The 24301-nt window shown below is 47.4% G+C and overlaps 2 protein-coding genes across 6 annotated transcripts in view; one reads left to right on the top strand and one right to left on the bottom strand.

Moving 5' to 3' along the window:
- The first annotated feature begins 8911 nt into the window (after positions 1 to 8911).
- gosr2 (golgi SNAP receptor complex member 2) lies at positions 8912 to 13534 on the top strand. The gene is made up of 6 exons (XM_012825680.2): positions 8912 to 9068; positions 9822 to 9886; positions 10820 to 10928; positions 11598 to 11730; positions 12121 to 12261; positions 12523 to 13534. The coding sequence occupies exons 1-6, from the start codon at positions 9040 to 9042 to the stop codon at positions 12682 to 12684; spliced, it is 639 nt and encodes a 212-aa protein (XP_012681134.1). The 5' UTR covers positions 8912 to 9039; the 3' UTR covers positions 12685 to 13534.
- Positions 13535 to 15826: 2292 nt separating this feature from the next.
- gpatch8 (G patch domain containing 8) overlaps positions 15827 to 24301 on the bottom strand; it is a 28463-nt gene continuing 19988 nt past the window's right edge. For all 5 annotated transcript variants that reach the window (XM_012825652.3, XM_012825653.3, XM_012825655.3 and 2 more), the window contains 5 exons: positions 22874 to 22941; positions 22541 to 22627; positions 22013 to 22156; positions 21758 to 21888; positions 15827 to 21374 (listed from right to left, as the gene is read on the bottom strand). In XM_012825652.3, the coding sequence (XP_012681106.2) occupies positions 17297 to 21374; positions 21758 to 21888; positions 22013 to 22156; positions 22541 to 22627; positions 22874 to 22941 (4508 nt within the window). In that variant the 3' untranslated portion in view covers positions 15827 to 17296. The remainder of the gene's footprint in view (positions 21375 to 21757; positions 21889 to 22012; positions 22157 to 22540; positions 22628 to 22873; positions 22942 to 24301) is intronic.

Below are 24301 nucleotides of genomic sequence, written 5' to 3'. Positions count from 1 at the left end.
GTGTGTGTGTGTGTGTGTGTGTGTGTGTGTGTGTGTGTGTGTTTGTGTGTGTGAGTGAAAGATATTGGTTTCAGAGTAAGGTGTCTCAACCCCAGGCAGTATTAGACCTCACTGCTGACCTCACTGAGTAAACATAGCAGTGTTGCCATCACACACAAACAAACACCAAAACACACACGCATACACCACAACCAAACACATCCACATCCACAACATCAGCATCCACTGAAAACTGTTAACAGTACACCAGCTCTCAAACAATAAAGCGATTCAAACAACTCAGTTTAATTCCAACAGTCACCTTCCATACCACAGTGCCATCCGATGAAGAATTCGGAGTATGAAGAATTAAAAGGCTCCCTGTTCTCTTGATTGACAGATGATTGACAGACCAATCCACCCTCACAAGCAGGTGTGTAGAATGAGAAAGCCCTGAGGTTCCTCATTAATTCTTATCAATATTTTTTCCCCGTTGCTAAGCAAAGGCCCTTTACCCACAGGGCTTGGGTAAATGTGTCTGGTCTACAGGTCTACATGGTAACCATTAGCTCCCAGTGAAGAGAAAGCATGGCCCATCCGCATCTGAGGAGCGGGGTTAGGTTCTTGATCTTAGTCAGTTCTTCACGAGGCGTCCATATTGGACGACACCACCGCGCAACTTCTACATTAAGAGAACATGGACATACGTTACCTCAGCCCATGAAAGTGGGGGTCAGGGGGTTGTTCTGTGCGTTGTGTGTGTGTGTGTGTGTGTGTGTGTGTGTGTGTGTGTGTGTGTGTGTGTGTGTGTGTGTGTGTGTGTGTGTGTGTGTGTGTGCAGGTCAGGTGTTTGGAATGTGAAATGACTAATGCCGTTGCTCAACCCACAACAAGAACATGCAGAGCCTGAAGCTATGGCTCCTGACTGCATACCTCTATACCTCTCCTCTCTCTCTCCCTCTCTCTCTCTCTCTCTCCCCCTTTCTGTGTCCCAACATCCATCCCATTCTCTTGCATGCAGGGGAGGAAGTCAAGTAGAAAGGGACTGAAGATAGGCAATCCTGCGAGGCTATCTGTAGCTGTGCTGAATGTGTATCTCCCTCTCTCTCTGTGTATATATGTGTGTGTGTTTGTGTGTGCATGCGTGCATTTGTATGTCTGTCTGAGGTAGGAAGCATCCAAAAAACTAGATTAATTTAGTAACAGGCAAGACCCCCATAACTGAATATCAATGAAAAATTATTCAATGAATTCAATTGATTGAATTAATATTCAATTAATGCATCCCCTGGTATTACATTCCTCACACACATGCCAAGTCAGTCAATATAATGAATGGACTGACACTGTCATAGAACTATTAGATTACTGCACCAAATGATATCACAAGAAAACCAGGAGGAATATTTGAGGAGGCCTGTGTTTTAGATAATGAAGCGCATCCCATGCCTCTGTACAATGTAATCCTGTGTGTATGCTCCTCACACACACACACACACACACACACACACACACACACACACACACACACACACACACACACACACACACACACACACACACACACACACACACACACCTCCCTGCTGGTGTGCTGGGAAAACAGTGGGGGAGGATTTTCCATGAGCCCTAGTGCCTCTCTGACAAAACACCTGGAGCATTAGAACCCTGCACAGCCACCCCACACACGCATCTCTATCTGCCCACCCTATTCAGGCACACACACACACACACAATAGTTTTTACCTAAAGTCCTTCAATCTGTTTCCCTTTTTTTCTCCATGTCTCTTTATTACATTTTATTATGTACAATGCATTGAACATAATTCATATTTTCGGACTTTCTCACCAACACACACACACACACACACACACACACACACACACACACACACAGACACACACACACACACACTGTAAGTGTGTAGGATGAGTCTCAGACCTGACCTTAGCCGTAAAAACAAGCCTTTCCCAGACTGATCAACACGCTGTAGTCCAGATAAGAGCAGATGGAGTTCTCAGAGTCTGAGTAAATAAAACTCCCCCAGTCTTACATCCGAACAATACACACTTTCACTCTCATGTCACACATATCCTCCATCATAACTAACAACCTACTAAACTACATGAATGACCAGTCTCACAGTCTGAATAGTCTTTTCAACAGTCTCATTAATCTCATTCATCTCTTTAATCTCTCTAATTAATCTCATCGTGATGTTACCGACACACAGGCTTGTGTGTGGTGCTGCAGAACCACTGGTTTAGTGCTGGTCTGAAGTCAGTGGTTTACTGCTGGTCTGAAGTCAGTGGTTAAGTGCTGGTCTGAAGTCACTGGTTAACTGCTGGTCTGAAGTCAGTGGTTTAGTGCTGGTCTGAAGTCAGTGGTTTAGTGCTGGTCTGAAGCAGAACCAATGGTTTAGTGCTGGTCTGAAGTCACTGGAGACTTTTTCATTTAATTCTGACCTGCTGAAGAAGTGCTGCTGACAGACCGCCCGGACACAAGTATATGTCTCTGGTTAGGGTCATTTAGTCAGGAGATGCTTTATCCAAAGTGAATTAACATACACGTGAGAAAATTATTATTATTAATATTAAAGCAACACTAAGTAACACTTTTTTGTGGTATGGTTTTATAGGCAACTACTTTTGGTCCCATCCTGAAAATCATTCTGATAGCATATGGTCATGTGAAGGACAGATAAACACCTGTGTCTTTCCCACTAGCCATCCAGGATATGCACTATGTAGTTCTGTGTTCCGGGCTGGTACACCCTGCAAAAATTGAAGAAAAGCTTTCACAGCATGACATTGCCAGTTATACTGACATAAGACATACGTTAGTGTGTTGGCAAGCTTCCGTCAGTGCCAATGGGGGTGTTGGTGGTGTTTGCAAGGTCTTTGCATGTGTTTTAAGTAGTTAGCTTGCTAGTTTTGGAACAGAACTACTTATTGCTGCTTTAACGCCAGCATTAAAATCAACAATAATAATTCCAGTCATGACAATATTAGATTTGATGCTTTCCAGTGGTTGGGAGAGCATGCATTGGTGGTGACAGGGATTACTTATTTATAGTGGTCCGTCATGAGACAGGGGACTGGTCTTCACTAACAATGTCACATCCATCATGAGAGAGGGCTGGTGTAGGAAAAGGCTGTGTCGCTGTTGGCCTTTTTTATCACCCAGAAAAAGGAAGAAAGAAAGAGACGGAGTGAAACAGAGAGAAGCAAGCAAAGAGAAAGGGAAAGAGAGAGAGAGAGAGAGAGAGAATGGAATGAGAGAGAGAGAGAGAGAGAGAGAGAAAGAGAGACCTGCATGTCAGAGTGAATGTGATCTCTCACTCCTGTTGAGAGAAAAGATGCTGTGGGGGCCCAGATGTCATGACTTTCAGGTGGTCTGGCCATGGGCTGTGTGTGTGTGTGTGTGTGTGTGTGTGTGTGTGTGTGTGTGTGTGTGTGTGTGTGTGTGTGTGTGTGTGTGCGCCTGCATGCGTGCGGCAGCTGCTTTGCACAGACAGACAGACAAAAAAAGAGATTCCGTTTGTTTCTTAAGGGCAATCGTTTTCCTCTTATGGTGCACACCCTTTTTTCATCAACACAACAGACACCAACACACAGTAACATGGTTTACAGCATACCCACTCTCACACACACATGCACTTTCTCTCTCTCTCTCTCTCTGTCTCTCTCTCTCTCTCTCTCTCTCTCTCTCTCTCGTACACACGCATGCACGTGCACACACACACACGCTGTGGATTTAGTTTTTTGCCATACGAAGTCACGTTAAGAAAAAACTTCTTGAAATAGAGAAAGGAGAAAGATAAAGACAGGACAAGAGGACAGAGAGAAAACAACAACAAAGTGATGCAGAGACAGAGTAACATAGGGCAGTGTGTGTGGTGTGTGTGTGTGTGTGTGTGTGTGTGTGTGTGTGTGTGTGTGTGTGTGTGTGTGTGTATGTATGACACAGTAGCATAGGGCAGTGTGTGTGGTGTGTGTGTGGTGTGTGTGTGTGTGTGTTTGTGTGTGTGTATATGACACAGTAAAATAGGGCAGTGTGTGTGTGTGTTTGTGTGTGTGTATATATACCACAGTAACATAGGACAGTGTGTGTGGTGTGTGTGTGTGTATATATGCCACAGTAACATAGGGCAGTGTGTGTGTGTGTGTGTGTGTGTGTCGTAGCTATGCAGTGCTCCTTAATATCCAGGCTGGTACCTTCATTACCAGGACATCTCATTCCGTCTGGAATGCAGCGTGCTACAGCACTCCAAACACAAGTGATTTAATAACATATCATTTTCTCTTCATATGGGACACAAAGAGGAGGGCAACACGTTTAATGAGCAAGGAGTCCCCAAACAGTCTCGTTGTTATGGTACCTCTCCGGAGCAAAGGAGGGAGAGAGGTAGGGATAAAGAGAGACGGTGAAGCAACGCGCTTTGGAATCTTTTATTTTTTCAGATGTACTTGGACTCCCCCTAAAGGCCCTGTTGTTGTAATTACATATCACAAAAACATGTAAGCTGTGTATCCTGATGGCAAGTTAGAACTGAAGGTTTGAACTAAGTGGAAATGGCTAGAGATGACTCCAGTCCAAATCCTCTTTAGTGTGAAGGCCTGTTTTGCCCTCAGTGGTTTGGATATGTGTTGGCAGCTTTGATGTTCCTGAGCTGCAGTGATTGTTAGGCGTTCTGCAGTTGAACTCTGAAATCATTACCTCATCTCCAAGGTGGCAATGACCTTTGTCACTCGCTGATACACACACACACACACACACACACATGTATGCACGCACGCACGCACGCACGCACGCACGCACGCACGCACGCACGCACGAGACAGGTAGGCTGATTGAGGAAATGTTGGCGGAAATGCTAGAATGTTGTTCCTGCAGGGCTGACGATGAACTGGGGCATTAGGGGAAATCTCTAACTCCATCTAGGAAGCTGCACTTATGTATAAATCCCCATGGTTATCAAGTGCATAGAATGAAATAAACCCAGCTTTCCTACAAAGTTGTACACACACACACACACAAGGATACACACACACACACACAAGGATACACACACACACACACACACACATGCACATACAAGGACACACATGCACATATGCACACACAGACACACAGAGCGCAGGTGTAGATTGAGTTGATATGCACAGCATAGACCAGCAGCAGATTGGCACAAATCAGCTTCTCCAGGACCACACACACTCGTGTGAGACAGGACAGAACAGTTCAAGAAACCTTAGAAAAGGTTCCAGGGAGCACAACCAGCATTTAGCTTTCTCTCGTCTTCTCTTGAAGATCTCTCTCTCTCTCTCTCTCTCTCTCTCTTTCAGTCTTTCTCCACCCCAGTTCCATACCCTCCTTTAGACCCCTCACATTTCCCACCTGCCCCGAGGAGCTGTTATGACAGCCAGGATAGAAGGAGTGTAAGAGAGACAGAGAGAGAGAGAGAGAGAGAGAGAGAGAGAGAGAGAGAGAAAGAGAGAGATAGAGAGAGAGAGAGAGAGAGCAAGAAATGGCTTGAACTGGAATATCACTAGGGGGTGGGGGTGGGGGGGCAGAAATGAGAGCATACGTAAGTATGTAGGACAGTCTAACACACAGACAAATAGCGAGTGAATGTGTGTGTGTGTGTGTGTGTGTGTGTGTGTGTGTGTGTGTGTGTGTGTGTGTGTGTGTCTGTGTCTGTGTTTGTGTGTGTGGCAGAGCGTGAAGGTGAATACAACAAGGTAAAAGTCTACGAGAAGTGTGTGAGAGTACATGTGAATGTGTGTGGGTGGACGGATTTATAAAGGTCCTCTGTTAAAGTGGGTTAGCCTGGAGACAGCCATCATCCAGCAGGCATTAGGGAGAAGAAGCTGTCAGCTACACAACATGCCAAAGGTGAACATCAACGCCAATCAAAGACACACTCTGATGCAGGGACACCATTGTTCCACCACACACACAATTTTACCACAAAAACACAGATGAAGACACAAACACACACACACACACACTTACACACAACAATCCCAATACACATACTCAAACTCAACAAAACACACATACACACACACACACACGCGCACACACATATGCACACAAACGTGGCACAGATATGCAAACTGAACTCATATGTGCCTACCCATAAATGAATCACACATCTCTGTGAAGCTCAGAGGGGGCATTGTTCAGGAGTATGTCAAAAATCAACAAAAACAAAGAAAAAACATAGTGACTTATTCCTGGGAAATGTACCTGCTCAATCAAGTAACATCATGATGAAGACCTCATTGACAAACGGACCGACATCTTCTTCCCTTTTTTGCAGGCAGGACAGACCTCACTCACCCCACTTTGGTTCCCGCCCGTCTGCCATGGAAAGTTTGATAGCATTATTGTCGGTGTCTGTGACTGCAGGCACTGGAGTCGGTGAGGTGCCTGGCAGGACACCGCATTCTGATATCGAGCGGCGGCGGTACTCACAGACGAAATTCCACAAAGCCGCGCCGGTGAGTGAGCGTGGGAGTTGACAAAACCTTGCCTGGAGACGTCTTCTCATTAAGTCTTTCCTGTCACTGACGCCTCTCCATCAGGGGATGAGTCGACACACCTGACCCAAGGCCACAAGCTGCTTCACCAGGGGGGATGATAGCATGTGTTGTTACAGAGCCCAATTGTTGGTGATTCAGCTGAAGGGGAGCAATGCGGTGGAGGCACCATTTAGGGTACCTGTCAAATAAGAGATCAAATTTGGGGAGTTTTCCTTTCTTGTGTGTGTGTGTGTGTGTGTGACAGGGCGGAAACGTCAGATGAAGCCAAGGGAAACACACTTTAAAGACATCACTCACATCCATCACGCTAATTTCCCACCACATCTCAACAACACAAATGCTATCAGATTAGTGCTTAAGCCACCGCGGTGTGTGTTTCTCCCCTGTGGGAACATTAGGGAAATTTTGAAGGGGGAGAAAGCGGCTTTCATGGGACTGGCCCTGCATCTCTCCACGGTCACACAACAGGCCTGCTAACTTAGCTGCTTTTGGGCAGAAGTTCTTCGACTACTCTACTTCTCTAATTGGACAGAATTATGCTTTTAAGTAAATGTTTATAAGGAAAAATAGTCTATCAAAGTCCAGACTATCAATTTACTATAAAAAAAACAATGACTCTCTCAATGTACTTCACACAGTAATTTAAACTAGAAAGTCAACAAGTCAGCATTTACAGATGACAACCATTTACACACACACACACACACACACACACACACACACACACACACACACACACACACACACACACACACACACACACACACACAGACACACACAGACACACACACACACACACACACACACACACCCTACTCATACATTTACATATGACAACCATTTAACGTTCTAATGGTTTCAACAAGTCAGCATTTACATATGACAACCATTTACACACACACACACACGCACACACACACACGCACACGCACACACACACACACACACACACACACACACACACACACACACACACAGACACACACAGACACACACAGACACACACACAGACACACACACACACACACACACACACACACACACACAGACACACACACACACACACACACACACACACACACACACACACACACACACACACACACACACACACACACACAAATCACATACTGAAGATTAATAATAAAGTTTGTATTGTTCTCAACACCATAAATAATACTACATCTTCTGAACTGACAGGCCACAATCACTTTCCACTTTAATGCCCATGTTTTTCGAAGGCAGTGCCTGTTTATATATTTACTAATTTGTGTAATATGGTGTTCATGTCTTTTACTCATCAAAGGTGTGTGTGCAGCCACTGGAAATATCTACTGACAGGATCACTGTCAGGAAAGCAACAGTGCACATCCCTGGCTTTGACAGCAGCTAAACAAATTTCAGCCTGGAGCAAGCAAGATGGGTGGCAGATGGCTGCTTCACTGAAATGGGGATTTAGAAAAGACATCTTGGCTAGATTTGTCCATTCAAGCATTAGGTGAGGTAGAGCTCTGGCAACACATTTCATAGGTCAACACCATTCAAATAGTTCTACTTCCATACATTTTACAGGGGAAACGATTCTACTAGACCTTGACTGACTAGAAGACCTCTAATAGGAAAACAACCATTTGAAATTAATGATTAAGACAACAAGTCAACAGGAAGACTCTTTTAAATACTATTCAGAACACCAGAGTATGCAATCATTTGTTTAGTACTACCAACATGGTACCAAGAATAACTGACAACAGGGTCATGGATATCATTAAAACAAAAATGTTCTATGCACTATTATATATTATACAGATTATATTAATACATATATACATGACAAACTTATATCAGCACACCTTCAAGTCAAGTCAAGTTTATTTATATAGGACATTTCATATGGCATACATAGACACAATGTGCTTTGAGTGGAGAGATGACATTAAATTATCTAAAATAAACAAACACACTTAGCAAAAGAAAATTCACTGGCTACATGATCCGAAAAATTACAAGCCAGGACCAGTTTGGGGAACAGGAGGAAGCTGTGAATGATGGATGGTATGGCAGGCTCAGAAATAATTTGCTTGGTTTCAAATGGACTATTGTAGAAACCTCCTACAGTTATGTATGGTACACAAGGCTACTGATTTAAGTAACATGAAAGTGTCTGGCTCACTACTTTTAGCTTGGGCTTTACACCTTGGTTTATGTAATTTTAAAGACGTAAAACTTTTACTATACTTGCTTTGATGTGCTGCTGATAGAGCCTGTTACTATAATTACAACGGCTAGAAGCCCATTTCTGGGTAGGCAACATTCACAGGTCTGTTACAAATAACTAATTATGTACAGGCAGTCGGAAACTGCCTTGATTCCATGAGACGGGTCCTGCCTGGGGGTGACGTGTACAACGAACGGAAGTGAAACTGCATCGTTGACGTAGCGACAAATATTTTTGAGGCTACTATATTCAAGACATTAGCACAGCTGTTTAAGAAAACAACAGAAACCATGGAGACTCTGTATCATCAGACAAACAAGTGAGTTACAAGTGGGATCATTCTGTTAGCTTAGCCATCTCGCTACAGCACTTTGCCTTTTTTTTGCCCTACTGTGATTCATTATATTTTCGGCAGCAAGCTAACAAGCTAACACAGAATTTTGTCAGTTGTTTTCTGTTAACGTTACAAGTCGCGCGAATTGCTTGAGCGTTAGGATATATAAGTACACAAGTACACAACATTTAGCATGCATGAACCCTACTGTCAATGTCATTAACTTCACCGTTAGAGCAGAGACGTGGCAACCCAGGAATGTGGTGTGTGGAAGTAACGGTAGCTGTCGTGACATTCGGCTCTTCTGTTTAAATAACGTTTACGTTAGCTATAATGTTAACCACATGTATAGTTGTTGTGTTTTATTAACAGTGATTCAATTCCTTGATTGTACTCAGAACCAGACTATGTAACACAAGGACTTGCTGTTATCAGAAACATTAAAGGACTTAAATGTTATTGATGTATTGAATGAGCAGGGGCGTCAAGCATCTATTGAAGACGTATCTCTTCTGATAGCACCTCCTTTCCTAACACCTCTAACATGCTTAATTTACATTTGCTGTGCTCTTCTTTAGCTGATCTTCTTGCATTTTGTCTCATTGAATAGATTCAATACTCTGTGCTTACTCTAAGGTTTCCTACTGCACTGAAGTTTTGTCCCTTACTTGTAAGTCGTTTTTAATAATGGCATCTGCCAAATGAGTAAATGTAAATGTATGATTTTTCTGTGACCAGGCAAATCCATGACGTCCAGTCTCAGATGGGGCGACTGGAGATGACGGACCGGCAATCAGTCCACCGTAAGTTGTCCATGTTTCAGAGGGCTCATGATTCACAGTTCCTCAAGCAGGCGTCTATAATCTCCCTGTAATCCAGACCTGTGGCTTGTGGTCAGGCAGATTCTTCTTTGCCCCCTCGGACTTTGTCCCCCAATAACCATGCATTCACATAATCACTTTAATCAGTTTCTCAAAGCATTAGTCATAAGATTACAATATTGTGAAACTGGTAACAGTGGCACTGCCACAGTGTCAGGTAAAGTTTTACATTTGAAGGTATACACCTATTCCTTGGGAGGGAAGTGTAAGAGCACTCAAAATATGTCATCAACTGGCCGTGTTAATTTCTGATGCTATTTAAATCTTTGTCACGTAAACAGATTTATGCTGTCAGCTCTGTTCCTAAAATTTCGAATTTTATCAGTTTAAATGGACATCATGTAGAGCCTACCATGTGAAAGATGCATAGCACTTCTGTTTACTGAGAATAAATGTATTTTAGGCAAAATAGTAAATTTGCACTAAAACATATTATACTCTATAAACTCGGGTATAATATGCAGATCACAGGGCAAGACGTGACCAGCACATAAGCCCAGCATCTGAAGGCAACAACATTTTGGTATTGAGTTGCAATCACAAGTAACAGACCACATTACAGATTGAAAAACTAAAGGCTGTCAGGTCTGAATGGACAGAAACCAGTGTAATTTGGGATTATATGAACAGACTGGAAGAATCAAGACAGCCTAAATCCACTGTGGCATGTTGTACACAAATCTCCCAAACAAGGGGAGATCACAGTTACTACCAGTTTAATGTTATTTGATAAGTGAAAACTATTGATATTATTATTTTTGAAAGCATCCTCACATTACAAAATGTTTTGACAAGTGCCTAAAACCTTTGCACGGTGTGTCATGTGTGTGGTGTGTGTGTTTTTTACACGAGTAGTGCTGGAGAATGAGCTGCAGGCACGCATCGATCAGATCTTCAGCCACCTGGAGCGATTGGAGATCCTGGCCAGCAAGGAGCCGCCCAGCCGCAGACAGAATGCCAAACTGTGAGACCTGATGCTGCTGTTGTTATAATAACGTCCTTCCCAAAAACCCATTTCTCATGGGTCTGCTTTGCTCCTGTGACGTCCATCAGTGTGTCACCACAGCGGAGGGGAGTGGGGAGGGCTGGAGGGGTCAAGGCTGATTGAAAGGGAGGGGTTGAGAGATGAGATGGCACACAGGTGAAGTGTTTTCCCTGGGGGTGTGTGTGTGTGTGTGAGCGCGCGTGTGTGTGCTCGCGCGCACATGAGCAAGAGAGAAAACATTCCCTGAGAGAAGGTGTCATTGCTGGCATTCCTGCTCCTGTGGCTGCAGAGCTGCATAAACACCCCGCAGGCCACTGCACCTGAGCGACCAGACACACACACACACACACACACACACACACACACACACACACACACACACACTCACTCTTACTCTCTTTCAAAACTTCAATTGCTCACCAACTCAAACAAACACACACTCACAGACCCACATACATATACTGTGTTCATGCTCACCCTCACATGCACACATACACACATACTTGCAAGGCCAGATGTTCGCTTACCTCACTCACAAATACACACAAACAGGAACCAGAGGAGGACTATTGGGGAGGACAATCAAAACTCAGAACTGAGTTAAGATTGTCCTTCCTAAAGTACGTCTCTCTCTCTCTCTCTCTGCAGACGTGTGGACCAGCTGAAGTATGACGTCCAGCATCTGCAGACGGCCCTGAGGAACTTCCAGCACAGACGCTACGCCCGCGAGGCCCAGGACCGGGACAGAGAGGAGTTGATGAGCAGAACCTTCACCACCAACGTCAGTCCGCAGTCACAGCACGCGCTCCCACACACACACACACACACACACCGGAGGCATCCTTCACAAAACAAGGTTACTGAGTTATCTCAGTTAGGGAACTGCTTTAGTGCCTCTTTGAAGTTAAGTCCATGTATTCCCATGGCTTGGTTGGAGGATTCTAGGTTTAACTAAGCCCAGTTGCTGCTTTATGAAACGCTACCCTGGCTTCCTCTCCTCCTGCTGACCCACAATCTAATCGCATAGCTTAGATTAGTGGAGAATCAAAATGAGTTTGAAAAGTAAGTCATCAGTAAGTCAGTCAAAGAAAATGAACTAATATTAAAATATCCTGTCCTAATGCCTTGGCCCAGTCTAAGTGCCGATTAAAATAGAACTGTTTGTTTGCAGGATGCAGACACCTCCATCCCCATAGATGAGACCCTTCAGCTGAACACCAATCTGAACAACGCCCACAGAGGCATGGATGATCTTTTGGGCAGTGGCTCCGGCATCCTCAATGGCCTGCGTGACCAGCGCGGCACACTTAAGGTGTGTGTCTGTCTGTCTGTCTGTCTGTCTGTCTGTCTGTCTGTCTGTCTGTCTGTCTGTCTGTCTGTCTGTCTGTCTGTCTGTCTGTCTGTCTGTCTGTCTGTCCCCACTGATGGGATTCACTCTCTCACCTGACCTTACACAACTTGTCTGACCTGATCATCCACATCAATCTCTCTCCAACCTGTTTATTTAATCTATTTGTTTGATCACCTATTTTCTGTTTATAACATGGTTTTGTTTTCATTGTCATTATTGTAGGGCACCCACAAGAAGATGCTGGATGTAGCAAACATGCTGGGCCTGTCCAACACCGTGATGCGCTTGATTGAGAAGAGGGCGTCGCAAGACAAGTTCATTATGGTGGGGGGAATGCTGGTGACCTGCGTGGTTATTTTCCTGGTGGTTAAATACCTGCTCTGACCTGACCTCTGCCGCCTCACCTGACACTTGTTGACCTTGGATCATGACCACAAGCTCCGAACGCTAACGTTCCTGGTCATGACACCCAAACGCCCTGCTTAAAAGGCTATTGTGTCCTTTTAGCCCCCGGAACATGGATTTAAAGAGTTCAAACTGGGTTTAAATGGAACATTATTGACACAGTTCCTTCACTGTGGGACAAGAGGACCTGGGGGTTTGCGTCAGTGGCTGAATCTCTTATTTCTTAGTCTTTCTTTCATACCAATCCCTCCTTTCTTTTTCTCGTCCTCTCTCTGATAGTCTGTTTTCCCCCTCTTCTTTCCCCTATTCTCATCTGTCTTGATACAGCACAACAGCACTGTGCTGCTAAGCAAATGTTCTGCCCCATGGTAAGACACTGACGGGCTCAAGGAATAGAACCTGCCTAGCCAGCCACAGTGTGAACTAACAACTTAACTTGGACATCCTGAAGAAAAACAGCCACTGGTTCACATGGACCCACACTTAGGAACAGAAGAAGAAGTGGGAAGAAAGACTTCATGCAATTGGTTCTTGAATATACCAATAAGAAATGAAAGTACCACATGACTCATCCTCTGTACATAACGCATAGAAAGTGCCCCCTTCCTGTGTGTAACAATAACAGATTTAAACTGCCATGGTTGTACTGTAACTCTTTTTGCAGGCCCTTCATGAGGACTGAAGGGACGGTTTTTCTTTAGGGTGTAAAGTTGTTCACCTGCTTCTTACTGTCGGATCAGCTCCTTGTGAGTCTGCTGCAGCCCCTAGCATGGAAAGTGCTTCATCACCAAGGGTCATTTGGTTTGTTTATAATAAACAGTCTTCTCTACTCACTGGTGAGGTTTAGCCCAAAGGAGGTGGGACAGACACACAAACCCTTTAAATCCAGTGCCTTTTCTCATCTTCATGTTGTAGTTGTGATCTATTTGCACAATTAAGTTCTATACACTATATACACAGACTGGATCTTGTGGCTCCGTGGTTGTGTATGCTTGCATCTGCTTAACCAGGGGTCAGTAACTCTGAGCCAACAGGAAATGACTACTCTTATTGACTGGCCCCAGGGAACCTGTCTGCCTGAGCGTCATCTTCCCCATAAGGAAGAGATCTACCTAGTCTGTCTTGCAACACACTGTACCTACAGTGGTATTTGGAATTCATTGAAAATGACACAAGTAACAATTACAGTTAGGATCAAAAAGGTCAATTTTGGATGTCCTTTTGAGGTTTCTTTTTTTGTTTGTCTGGAGAGGCATGGTGGGGTCTGGTCCTGGAGCAACAATATACCTGGAGGTCAGTCAGGCTCCCATGAAGATTTGATTTAGGTTTTGTACCGTTAGGCCTACTCATGGCCAGACTTCCACAGACTCTGCCCCGCCTGAAAGGGGCAACAAGCACAGACCAGAAATACCTTAAGTTGAATAAGTTCAAAGTTAACATAGAAAGCAAGGGTCTGTTGGTAGAATCTGAATCCTGAATTTATCCAAGGACTTAAGGGGTTGTATTGAATTCTAATAATTGTTGTTATTAATAACAAAAAACTGAATTGGCCAAAAATAAACCTGTAATGAATGAGGATTGAGGCAGAGTGGTTGTAGAGATGGGTTGTTATTTTTTGTCAAGAGGCCATTAGGGATTTTGGGTTCAGATCCTCGTCCTTCCCCTCTTTATCAACCTGAACAGACTTCTTAATATGTCTGGCTATGCTCCAATGATTTGTGTAATTTGAGAAACCGTAAAGACCATGAGCATTTTGGGTTACATTGGGGAACACTGTACAACCATCGAACAACCATAATCTACACCGTACGAACACTCAATTCCAAAGAGAGCACAGAAAACCTCTTCTGAAGAGCAACTCACCAGGGTTAAGGGTGTTACTCTCCTGGCGGCAGCAAGAGCAACTCACCAGGGTTAAGGCTGTCACTCTTCTGAAGAGCAACTCACCAGGGTTAAGGCTGTCACTCTTCTGAAGAGCAACTCACCAGGGTTAAGGTTGTCACTCCTGGCGGCAGTAAGAGCAACTCACCAGGGTTAAGGCTGTCACTCTCCTGGCGGCAGCAAGGCAGTCAGTGCTCTACAGTTACACAGATGAGTAGATTTAAATAAGGACAAGTTGGTGAATGTCCAGTTCATTATGAGGATGAGAGGGGGAAATGGTTTAAACGAACGACTAACTTTCCTCCTTACAACGATCATGTGATCAAGTAACCCCACTTTATTTTGTTGCCAAACCTTGTGAGAAGATAATGGACCATTCATTCTGGCACTGTTAGTTTAATCATGTTCAGGATTGAAACTTTTTTGACCATGATTTATGATGGTAAATGGACTCAGATCTGACTCCATGCTGCTCCACACAATGCTGCCTCTCTTACATACCATCTTCATACCCTACGGGGGAGTTTTACACCTTCTGGTGTTTTTCTGTGCAGGTGGGTAAGCATCAAGTCACAATCAAAATGACTCTTTATGGAGGACTTTGGCATAGAGGGAGGCAAAACACACTCAACACATCTCACCATTTGTCAATAGAAATATTACAGATTGATTATGACGATAGCAGGTCGACACCTGTGCGCTGGTTTAAAACAATGGCCACATCAGCTGTCTACATAACAACCATATTCCCTGCAGCCAGTATGGAATCTACTAACATAAATGTACGCTACCCCTCAACCTTAACGTTTTTCAGTTTCAGGTCATTGTGGTTGAACACGTTTCTGATTCCACTGAAGCCAAACGTATCTAATCATGTGTAACAGTACTGTAAAACATGCAGGCGTGTTGGCATATGTTGTAGCATTAACTGCCTGTGCCCAAACAAGGGTGTTTCTGAGCGGTAAAGCATCCAGATGATTTGAGTTGATTCCCTCAAATGTTCACTAATAACCTTGGCTCTTCCTGCTCATAAGTACCCTCAGATCCATGGTTGAAGCACTGTGTGGTTGTACTGGAGTGGCTTTAATACAGTGTTTTAGTGATGGTGTGGTTTTATGATTCATTATGATGACAAAGACTAAGATAGTTACTAGATATAAAAGGTACATTCGTATTTAGTCACGTGTTAACAGGTCCCCTAATTCAGGTAGGCAATATATTAATTGCGGAGGTCGTCATCTGAACTGGAAATGCTTTATTTTGATGACTCATTTAAGAAATTATAAAAGCAGATACCAATACTGCCCTGTACAGAGTATATTTCATATAAGCACCCTCCCCCTCCAGAGACAAAAGTGGACACCGTTTCCCCCCTTTTGCTTCCCATCCCTCAGAAATACATGCCTTTTAGTATTTTTTTTCCATCATCTTTTATCTTGTACAGGGGTTTACAAACCTCTAGAACTTTACATTTGACTTCAACTACAGCAACCTTATTTACAATGAACTAAATTACACCAGAAAGGGAAATCCTGTTTTCTTAGGAGAAGATACATCATAAAAAAAACAAAACAAAAACAAAAAAAAAGCTTCAGAATAGAAAATAAAATTATTGAAGTATACTACAATCATTACAATTGTTACATGATGCGGAAAAACAGCATCTCCATGTGTAGATCTCAGTGCAAGTTCGAGTAAAATAATCTGATCGTGGTGGGAGAATGCCTACAAACCCAACAGTGACCTCTACGCACTTCATTCATTGCACAAGAGGAAAGTGGTTTGGCACTTCCTGCTTGTGACTGACATTCAGAACGTCATAACATTTTGAATCAGTGTAACCAGTGTGTCCCTGGGTGTCCCTTGTACTAATGGAGGACCTTGGGTCCTCAGAATTTACAGTGAACCATTTGTTCAGTCAGCTGTAGAACGACATTTTAAGACTTAAGAATGGCTTTTGTTAGCTAAATACTCTACATTAATATTTTTTAGAATTGACAAATTCAAGTACCACATAATGCATCTGCTGAAGTGGCCTGGTCCGATGCTTCAGCGTGTGACCGTGATTTCAGAGGAGAGAGAGAGAGAGAGAGAGAGAGAGAAGATGCCACTGACAGGGAGCAGGAGAACAGTAATATTCTTTGAAGCTTAGAAAACCTTATTTTATGACAGGATATATTATCAATATGCCACACAAAAAAACAAGCTTGTTATTCTCCAAAACAACCTCTTTCCCCCCATACCTCATGGCTTTAGCCTACCAGGTTCCCTTGGGCAGAAAACAAAGAAAAGAAAAAAAGACACAAAACAGGAGACCAATGTCAACTGCAGGATTTGAAGTCAACAATAAGAAAAATACTCCAGTGGATTCCTGCTTTGTTTCATCTGGGACTCAAAGGAGCCCTTACCCTGCCCACCACCACACCTCTGCCCAGCCAAAGTCCCCCAAGGTGAGGTCAGGTGATGGGGACCGCAGCCGTTCCTTTGCTTCCGCCCTGCATAGACAGTGCCCCCTAGTGGAGGAACATCAGCTGGGGAGTCGCACCCCATCATCTGTCTGAGCAGCCTGAAGGAGACGGCCCTGTTACCTGCTCTCTGCACTCTGACTGGGCGAGGTCAGGCCGCACAGGAGAAGGCAGGCGTGAAGTGGATCTGGCCTCTTCCTCCTCCTTCCCTGCTGGAGTCTATTCTCCAGTAGAGCACCCCCCTCTCAGGAGCCGTGGTTGGGGGGATGCTGGAGGTCCTGCCCGGAGAAGATGGGATGCAGGAAGGGGTGCAGCTGCAGGGCGGACGCCGCAGAGGAATGCCGCGGGGCAAACAGCGTGGGGTAGATGGCATGGGGCATGTGGTGTAGTGCAAGGGGTGAGTGGTGCAACGCAGAGGCAGGGATGATGTGGATGGGCTGGCCAGACAGGAAAGCCGTGTGGTGGCCCTGGATTAAGCCGCTGTGGCCTAGTGAGTGGCCCAGTGAGTGGCCGAGGTGTTGGCCAAGGTGTTGGCCGAGGTGTTGGCCGAGGTGTTGGCCGAGAGGTGAGAGCGAGATGGGGGTCAGGTGGTGCTGGGGGATGTGGTGCACCTGCGCCAGCTGGTGGGCGTGGGCTTGCAGCTGGTGGTGTGGCGTGTGTGGGTGCATGCCCATGGCAGCGGTGGCGGCGTGGTGCTGCAGGATGGCGTGCTGCACGGTCGTGATAGAGGTGGCCGAGGCGGCCGACACCGCCGGCTGCTGCTGGATGTGGATTTGCTGGAGAGTAGGGGGAGGGGGAGGCGCCTGCACGAGGTTGGCGGCAGCAGCAAGGTTGGCCGCTGCCTGCGCCGCCGCCGCAGAGGGAAAGGTCTTGACCTGCTTGGCCAGCAGCTGTTGCTGGATGTGCTGCTGGGCCGCCTGCTGCAGCTTGCCGTACTTCTCCATCTCCTCCGGCGTGAAGGTGATCGGCTGGCTCTCCAGCGGCGCCAGTCCGTCCTCCTCGGGTTCCATGAACTCTTCTTCGTCCATGTTGGGTGGGGCGTAGCCCGAGTAGGGATGCATGGTGGGCTGCGGGCCCATCAGACGCTCCATGATGGGGGCAGAAGGGTCAGGGGCCAGATCTCCTTGGAAAGGTGGAATCAGAAGACCAGGCTCCTGCTCAAACAGCTGAGGCTCGGGATGGACCTGCAGCTCTTCAGCGTTGGTTGCCAGTGGGGGATTCTCTTCCTGCTGCTTCGGCTGTTGTTGTTGCTGCTGCTGCTGCTGCTTTTTCTGCACTGGCGGAAGAGCAGGTGGCGGAGGAGGGGGAAACTCTCTGATGGGCTCTACCAGGAAGACCTCCCCCCCTGCCTCCGAGCTCTTCCCAGCACTCTTGGCTGGATCTTCAGGGCGGGTCAGGGAAAGCAGAGATGGCTTCTTACCTGCCTGCAACTTGCCAAACAAGGGCAACATGCCTTTACTACCTAAAAGTGGGGGCAACTTTGGCCCAAAGTAGCCCTGTGGAGGGTCCTTGACCTTCCCGCCGGGCTTGTTTGTGCCCGAGCCGTGGTTGTCTGAGCCCTTGCGGGATTGGATCTTCTCCAGCAGCTGCCGGGCCGTGAGTGAGTTCCTGCTCTCACTCCCGCCTGTCCGTGTGCCCTGTGAGCTGCTGTTGCGCCCACCGCCACTGCGACCCGAGGTGCGTGGGGACTGCGAGCGGTAGATGCTGGTGCGGTTAAAGTGGCGTGTGGGGCTGTGGCAGCGTGGTGCAGGGGATCCCCGGCTGGAGACGGAAGAGCGCGAGGTTGGGCTACGGCTGTAGCTGCGCCGCCACGAGCGCCCACTACTGCTGCTCCGGCTGCGGCTCCGGCTGCTAGAGCTGCGAGAGCTGCTGCGCCTCCTGTGCCTCCTCCGGCCGTGGGAGCGTGAGCGGGAACGGGAGGATGAGGACGACGAGGAGTAACGGTGGCGGCGTGACCGGCTGCGGCGCTCGTAATCTGAGCCAGAGTCGGATCGGCGCTTGGAGCGGCGACGGCTGGAGCGTGTGTGGCGTACACCCGTGCTGTAGTCACTGTAGCTGTCGGAGTAGTGGCGGCTGCGTCTGCTGCAGCTGCTGCCTGCCGAGGAGCGCTCTGAGCTGCTCGAGTATGACTGGCTGCGGTGGCGTCGCCGGCCGTGGTGGTCTCCATGGCGACTGGAGCGGCTGCGGGAGCGGGCAGAGTCCTCGCTGCGCTGCCGCCGGCTCTGGCCGTGGGGGGAGCGGGAGCGTCTGCGGTGGTTATGGGACCCTTTAGAGCCCCCGCCTCCATCCTCCTCGCTCTCGCTGCTGGGCGGCCGGCCGCGGCCTGAGCCTCCTCGCTGGGCAGAGGCTGAGCACGACGTTGGAGGAACACGAGGTTCCACCTTCAGACGCTTGGTACCGTTGTGTTCCTCCGATGTACCAGCTTTGCTCTCCTCTCCAGCCGGGCGTTGAGAACCCTCCTTCAGTGGACGCTTCCTTTTCCCCGCCTCAGCTGCCGTGGAAACCCCAGCTGAAGACTCGGGAGGAGTGGCTCCTTTGTCCTCCTTTTCTTTCTTCTTGTCTTTGTCTTTGTCCTTCTCTTTCTCCTTCTCCTTCTCCTTCTCCTTCTCCTTCTCCTTACCTCCGTCCTCGTCATCCTCCTCCTCTCCAGACCGCTTGTTTTTGCTCTTCTTCCGTTTGTGCTTCTTCTTCTTTTTGGTCTTCTCTGCTGGTGCCTCAGCCTCTCCCTCCACCCCTACGGTTCTCTCACGCTCTTTGTTTTTGCGTTTGGAATGCTTGCTCTTCCGATGCTTCTTTTTCTTCTTCTTCTTCTTGGATCCTCCGGCTTCTGGGTCCAGCACCTGCTGCTCAACCCCCTCTGGCTTGAGGTTGGGCTGCTTTTGTTCCGAGGGCCTCGCTGCGGTCTCTGACACCTGGCTTGTCGAGGGGGCACTGTCAGGATTATCCTGTTTAGGGTCCTGACCTTCCCCACCAGACGCTTTGGCTGTCCCGGTTACACCGTGTTTGGACTCCCCACTGCCACCCGCCGCTTTGGCATTCTTGTTGGCAGCTCGGCAGCGGGACAGCTTGAAGTCGAAGTAGAGGGGGTTGCAGCTGTAAGAGAGGGCGGGCTGAGCGCGGGTGAACTCCAACAGCTCTGAGGGCCACTGCAAGGTGGTGCTTTGGTCTTTACTCAGCACTGGGAAGAAGGGGCCTGTAGGCACCCGGGGGCCCTCAGGATTGGGGGCGTCCCCTGCTGGCGCGACAGGGGTGGGGGTGGGAGCGGGGACGGTGACGGTGGTGGGGGCGGGGACAGACGCCGTGGGGGTTCCAGAACCTTGTTCACTCTTCTCCGTTTTCACTTTGGGTGAGGAGGAGGGAGTGGGCTTGGCAGGCTTGCTCTCTGTGGTTTCGCTCTCCGGTTCCTTCTCAGGTTTGCAGCTTGTGGCTGTGGGCTGTGGGGTCGTGTCTTTGTCTGCCGCTTCCCCTGTCCCTTCTTTCCCTTCTGTTCCTTCCTTTCCTGCCGTTTCTGATGCTGATGCTGCTTCTGCTTCTGTTTCTTTTGCTGCTGCTGCTGCTGGTGCTGGTGCTGGTGCTGCTGGTGCTGGTGCTGCTTCTGCTTCCCCCCCCACCACTGCTGCCTTTTTCCCATTTTCCTCTGCCCCGTCCTCTTCCTCGCGGATCAGGCACTGGTCTGAGGCCTTCATGAACAGCAGGAACTGGAAGTGGGGTTTGACCCGGCAGTGTGCAGGTGGCATGTAGTGGTAATACTGGGGCTCCTGACCCGCATAGCCTTCCTCTTTCTTCATCATCATCTTCAGTTTGTTAAGCGTGGAGGCAAGTGAAGCACCATCATCGGCTGCTGGCTGGTCTTCGTTGCCCGCCACCACGACTTCTGCCATCGCCGTGGCGCCACCTGCTGTGCCCTCTGCAGTCCCCCCAGCCCCTGCTGTCTCCGTCTCCCCGGCTGGTTTCTCTCCACCAGCCACCTCCTCCTGGCCTTCCTCCCCTTCCAGCACCTCTTCTCCCGGGTCGGTGAACAGAGCTGCGACAGTCTCCAGCTTCACAGGGGCCTTCTTGGCGAAGGAGAAGGACACACTGACTTTGGGCGCCTGCGCTGCCGCCTGCGTGCTCGGAGAACTGCTGCGCTTCCCAAAGGAGAAGCTGATTGGCGGTCCGGGCCTCGGGGAGCCCTGGTTACCGCGCTCCTCAGCTGTCGATACTTCGCTGGTGCTGTCTGACGCCATGGGCACGCTCTCTGGGTTGGAGGATTCACTTTCGTCCTCCTTCTCACCGTCCACAGCCACTGTCGTGGCCTTGAACATGGGGCCACTCCCAGGAGTCCTGGAGAAAATACAGCAGTTAATTACAAAGAACACATTTATTAAAATAATATAATGTTTGCCATTTACAAAACCTGTTCCATACATTCCATATCTCAATTAATCTTAATTCCATGTTTTTTTTCCAACATAATTACATGTGTGTACCATAACACGTCAATTTCACTCACTCCAATCAGCTCCATCTCTTTAGTATGCAACAATTAATCTGAGACTGCGATAAAAAGCTTGTTCCACTGGGGATCTGATATTCTGGGGCTGGCCAAGCTGGGATTGGTTGACTCAGAAAGGCCATTGTGCTCTTGAAAGCTGTGGGCTAGCGTGAGCGAATGCCAGTGTTTTATGTGTGCACTGATATGTACACTAGGGGGCAGCACCACTTACCGGTCCTGCTGCTTTCTCTGCTCGGCCAGCTCGTGCAGCCTCCGCAGCATCTTCTCCTGCTTCTTGCCACCCTTGCGAGAGCGAGACGACACGTTCCGCGCAAACTCCCTCTGCTTCAGCTCTTTCAGCCTCTGCATGGGACAGAAGAAAGGAGAGAGAGGAAATAAAAACAGAGAGGGGGAGCAGGAGGCAGAGAACGATTTTTCTACTTCGTTCCCTTGACCTACTACTTCATACTGCGTGCGTCTTTCTCACCTGTTTATGTGCGTGGTCGTAAGAGTTGATGTGGTTGTCGAACTCTTGATGTTTTGTGTACTGCTTGTCACATAGCTCACAGTAAAAGTTAGCCCTCAGGTCCTCCAGAGCTTTGGCAATGGCCTTCTCCTTCTCTGCAAAGTCCTGTAGACAGACACAGTCATGGGTGCCGTTTTGTAACTCCTATCATATTAATGATAAAAAGGTTATCATCTACTAATGGAAGTCTTATGTCACTGGCTTATATCTCTCCATCACACTGCAGACAGACAGACATACAGAGAGTGTTATGTGGGGGGGGGGGGGGATGAGAAAGGCCTCGGGTTACCATACCAAGGCCCTGGTTGTGTGAAAGGAGAGAAGTGGAGGGCGGGGGAAAGGGAAGGAGAGCGTGTCTGACACTTAAATGTCCAGTGACGGGTCGGTGCAGACGGAGACGTGGCACAGAGAGAGGCGATGACGAGCGAGAGGAAACGTTCCCACCAAAGCACACACAAATGTGCTGAGTCATGGCGGAAGGAGACTGACCTTGTATTTCTGCCGCAGCTCCTCGGTGTCCTCTTTCTCAATCTCCAGAACTCTACGTTTCTCTGTAGCATCCTCTGCATAATCCAACTACACACACAAAGCACAGAACAGGTAAGACAGGTCAGGCTCACACACACGCAGAGGCATAAACCATACTGAGGTTAACATGCAAACGCACGCACACAGTGACAGAATAAACATGCACACACATAGTGACATAAACCCTACTGATATTAACATGTACACACACAGCACATACAGTGGCATAAACCATGCTAAGGTGTACACACAGCCACACACACAGCCACACAGGACTGGCATCAACCCACTCACCTCCATCTCCATTCGTCCCATTCCCATGACATCTTGTTTGAGGCTGATGGGCACAGGGTCCGTCCGGCCTATTTTTATTTTTTTTTTAGGTGGGGGGGCACAGAGAGAGGGGCAAGTGTTATTGTTTTGGGAAGGAGTGGGCGCACAAGGGCGCACTGCATAGGGGGGGTGGGGGTGGGGGGACAGCCTGCGCAGGGCACAGGGTGCTGGGTTAGAGAAACTGCCTTCAAGTGCAAGAGACCAGAAAGCTACAGTGAACCAAACGCCCAGCCATTCTCACGGCTTGCTTCCACCAGGGCCCTACCATGCGGCCTGGCTACTTGGGGAGGATGTGGGCCAAATGGGAACTGGTTTGGGACTAATTTCTTATGCTCTGTTCTGTGAAAGAGTGCATACATATTCAACTGAGGACCAGATTAGCATGTTCCAATTCATCACTTTTACAATGTTTTTGTTATATATATCCATTTATGTGGCAACTGGTGATTTGCATGGGAGTATCTGGATGGCAGGGAACATAACTGGCAGAATTATGTCTAGCTCTGCTCTCCGTATCCCTTTCCATTTACCTCCCTCCCTCCCTCTCTCTCTGTTCATCTCCCTCTCCTGCCATTTTCACACAGATGACAAATCACCACTTCAGCTGACCTGCCTTCCATCTCACATTGTTTAAAGCAGAGGCACTCTCTTTGCCCTCATCTCGTTACCATGACAACACTATGCAAGCTGTGAAAAGGACTGGGCCAGAGGAAAATTAATTCAGAGGACAAACAAAACGGGAAAAAAAATCAAAACAACAAAAAGAAAACTTAATGGATAAATCAAAGAAAAAAAAAAGAAAAAAAAGACAATCAAAAAGAAAACACTACGGTTGGAGATTGACACATAATTGCTTAATCCACTCATAACCAGCCAAACGAAGCACAGAAAGAAGGAGGGAGAGAGGCAGAGAGAGAGAGAGAAGAAAATATATATATATACAGAGTGAGAGGACACAAGCACTGAGCTACAGCAGCAGCAGTGACGTCACAGGTCAGAGGTCGCCATGGTGACAAGTGCAGGGGTGGGAGTTACTTACCTGAGCTAAAAGAACAGGACACACACACACACACACACACACACACACACACACACACACACACACACACACACACACACACACACACACTCACACACACAAATACATTCGTTTGAGCCAGACACACACACACACAGGGCTTTTGTGGGGTAAGAGGCACAAAAACAGAGAACATAACACAAAAAATAAGTCATACTGAGCTGCTGCTGCAGGGACTGCCGCCATGAATACAGCCAATCACGACTCGGTTCAATCCTTTTTAGTTTGGTTTCAGTTTTTCCCTTTCCTTTTTAGTCTCACTGGCAGGACCATCTCCCAGGCCATTATCCCCTTGGGCTCACGCTACAACC

Source organism: Clupea harengus, chromosome 1 (assembly GCF_900700415.2).
Source record: "Clupea harengus chromosome 1, Ch_v2.0.2, whole genome shotgun sequence".
Taxonomy (NCBI): Eukaryota; Metazoa; Chordata; class Actinopteri; order Clupeiformes; family Clupeidae; genus Clupea; species Clupea harengus.
This window is presented reverse-complemented; position numbering and strand designations above follow the sequence as displayed.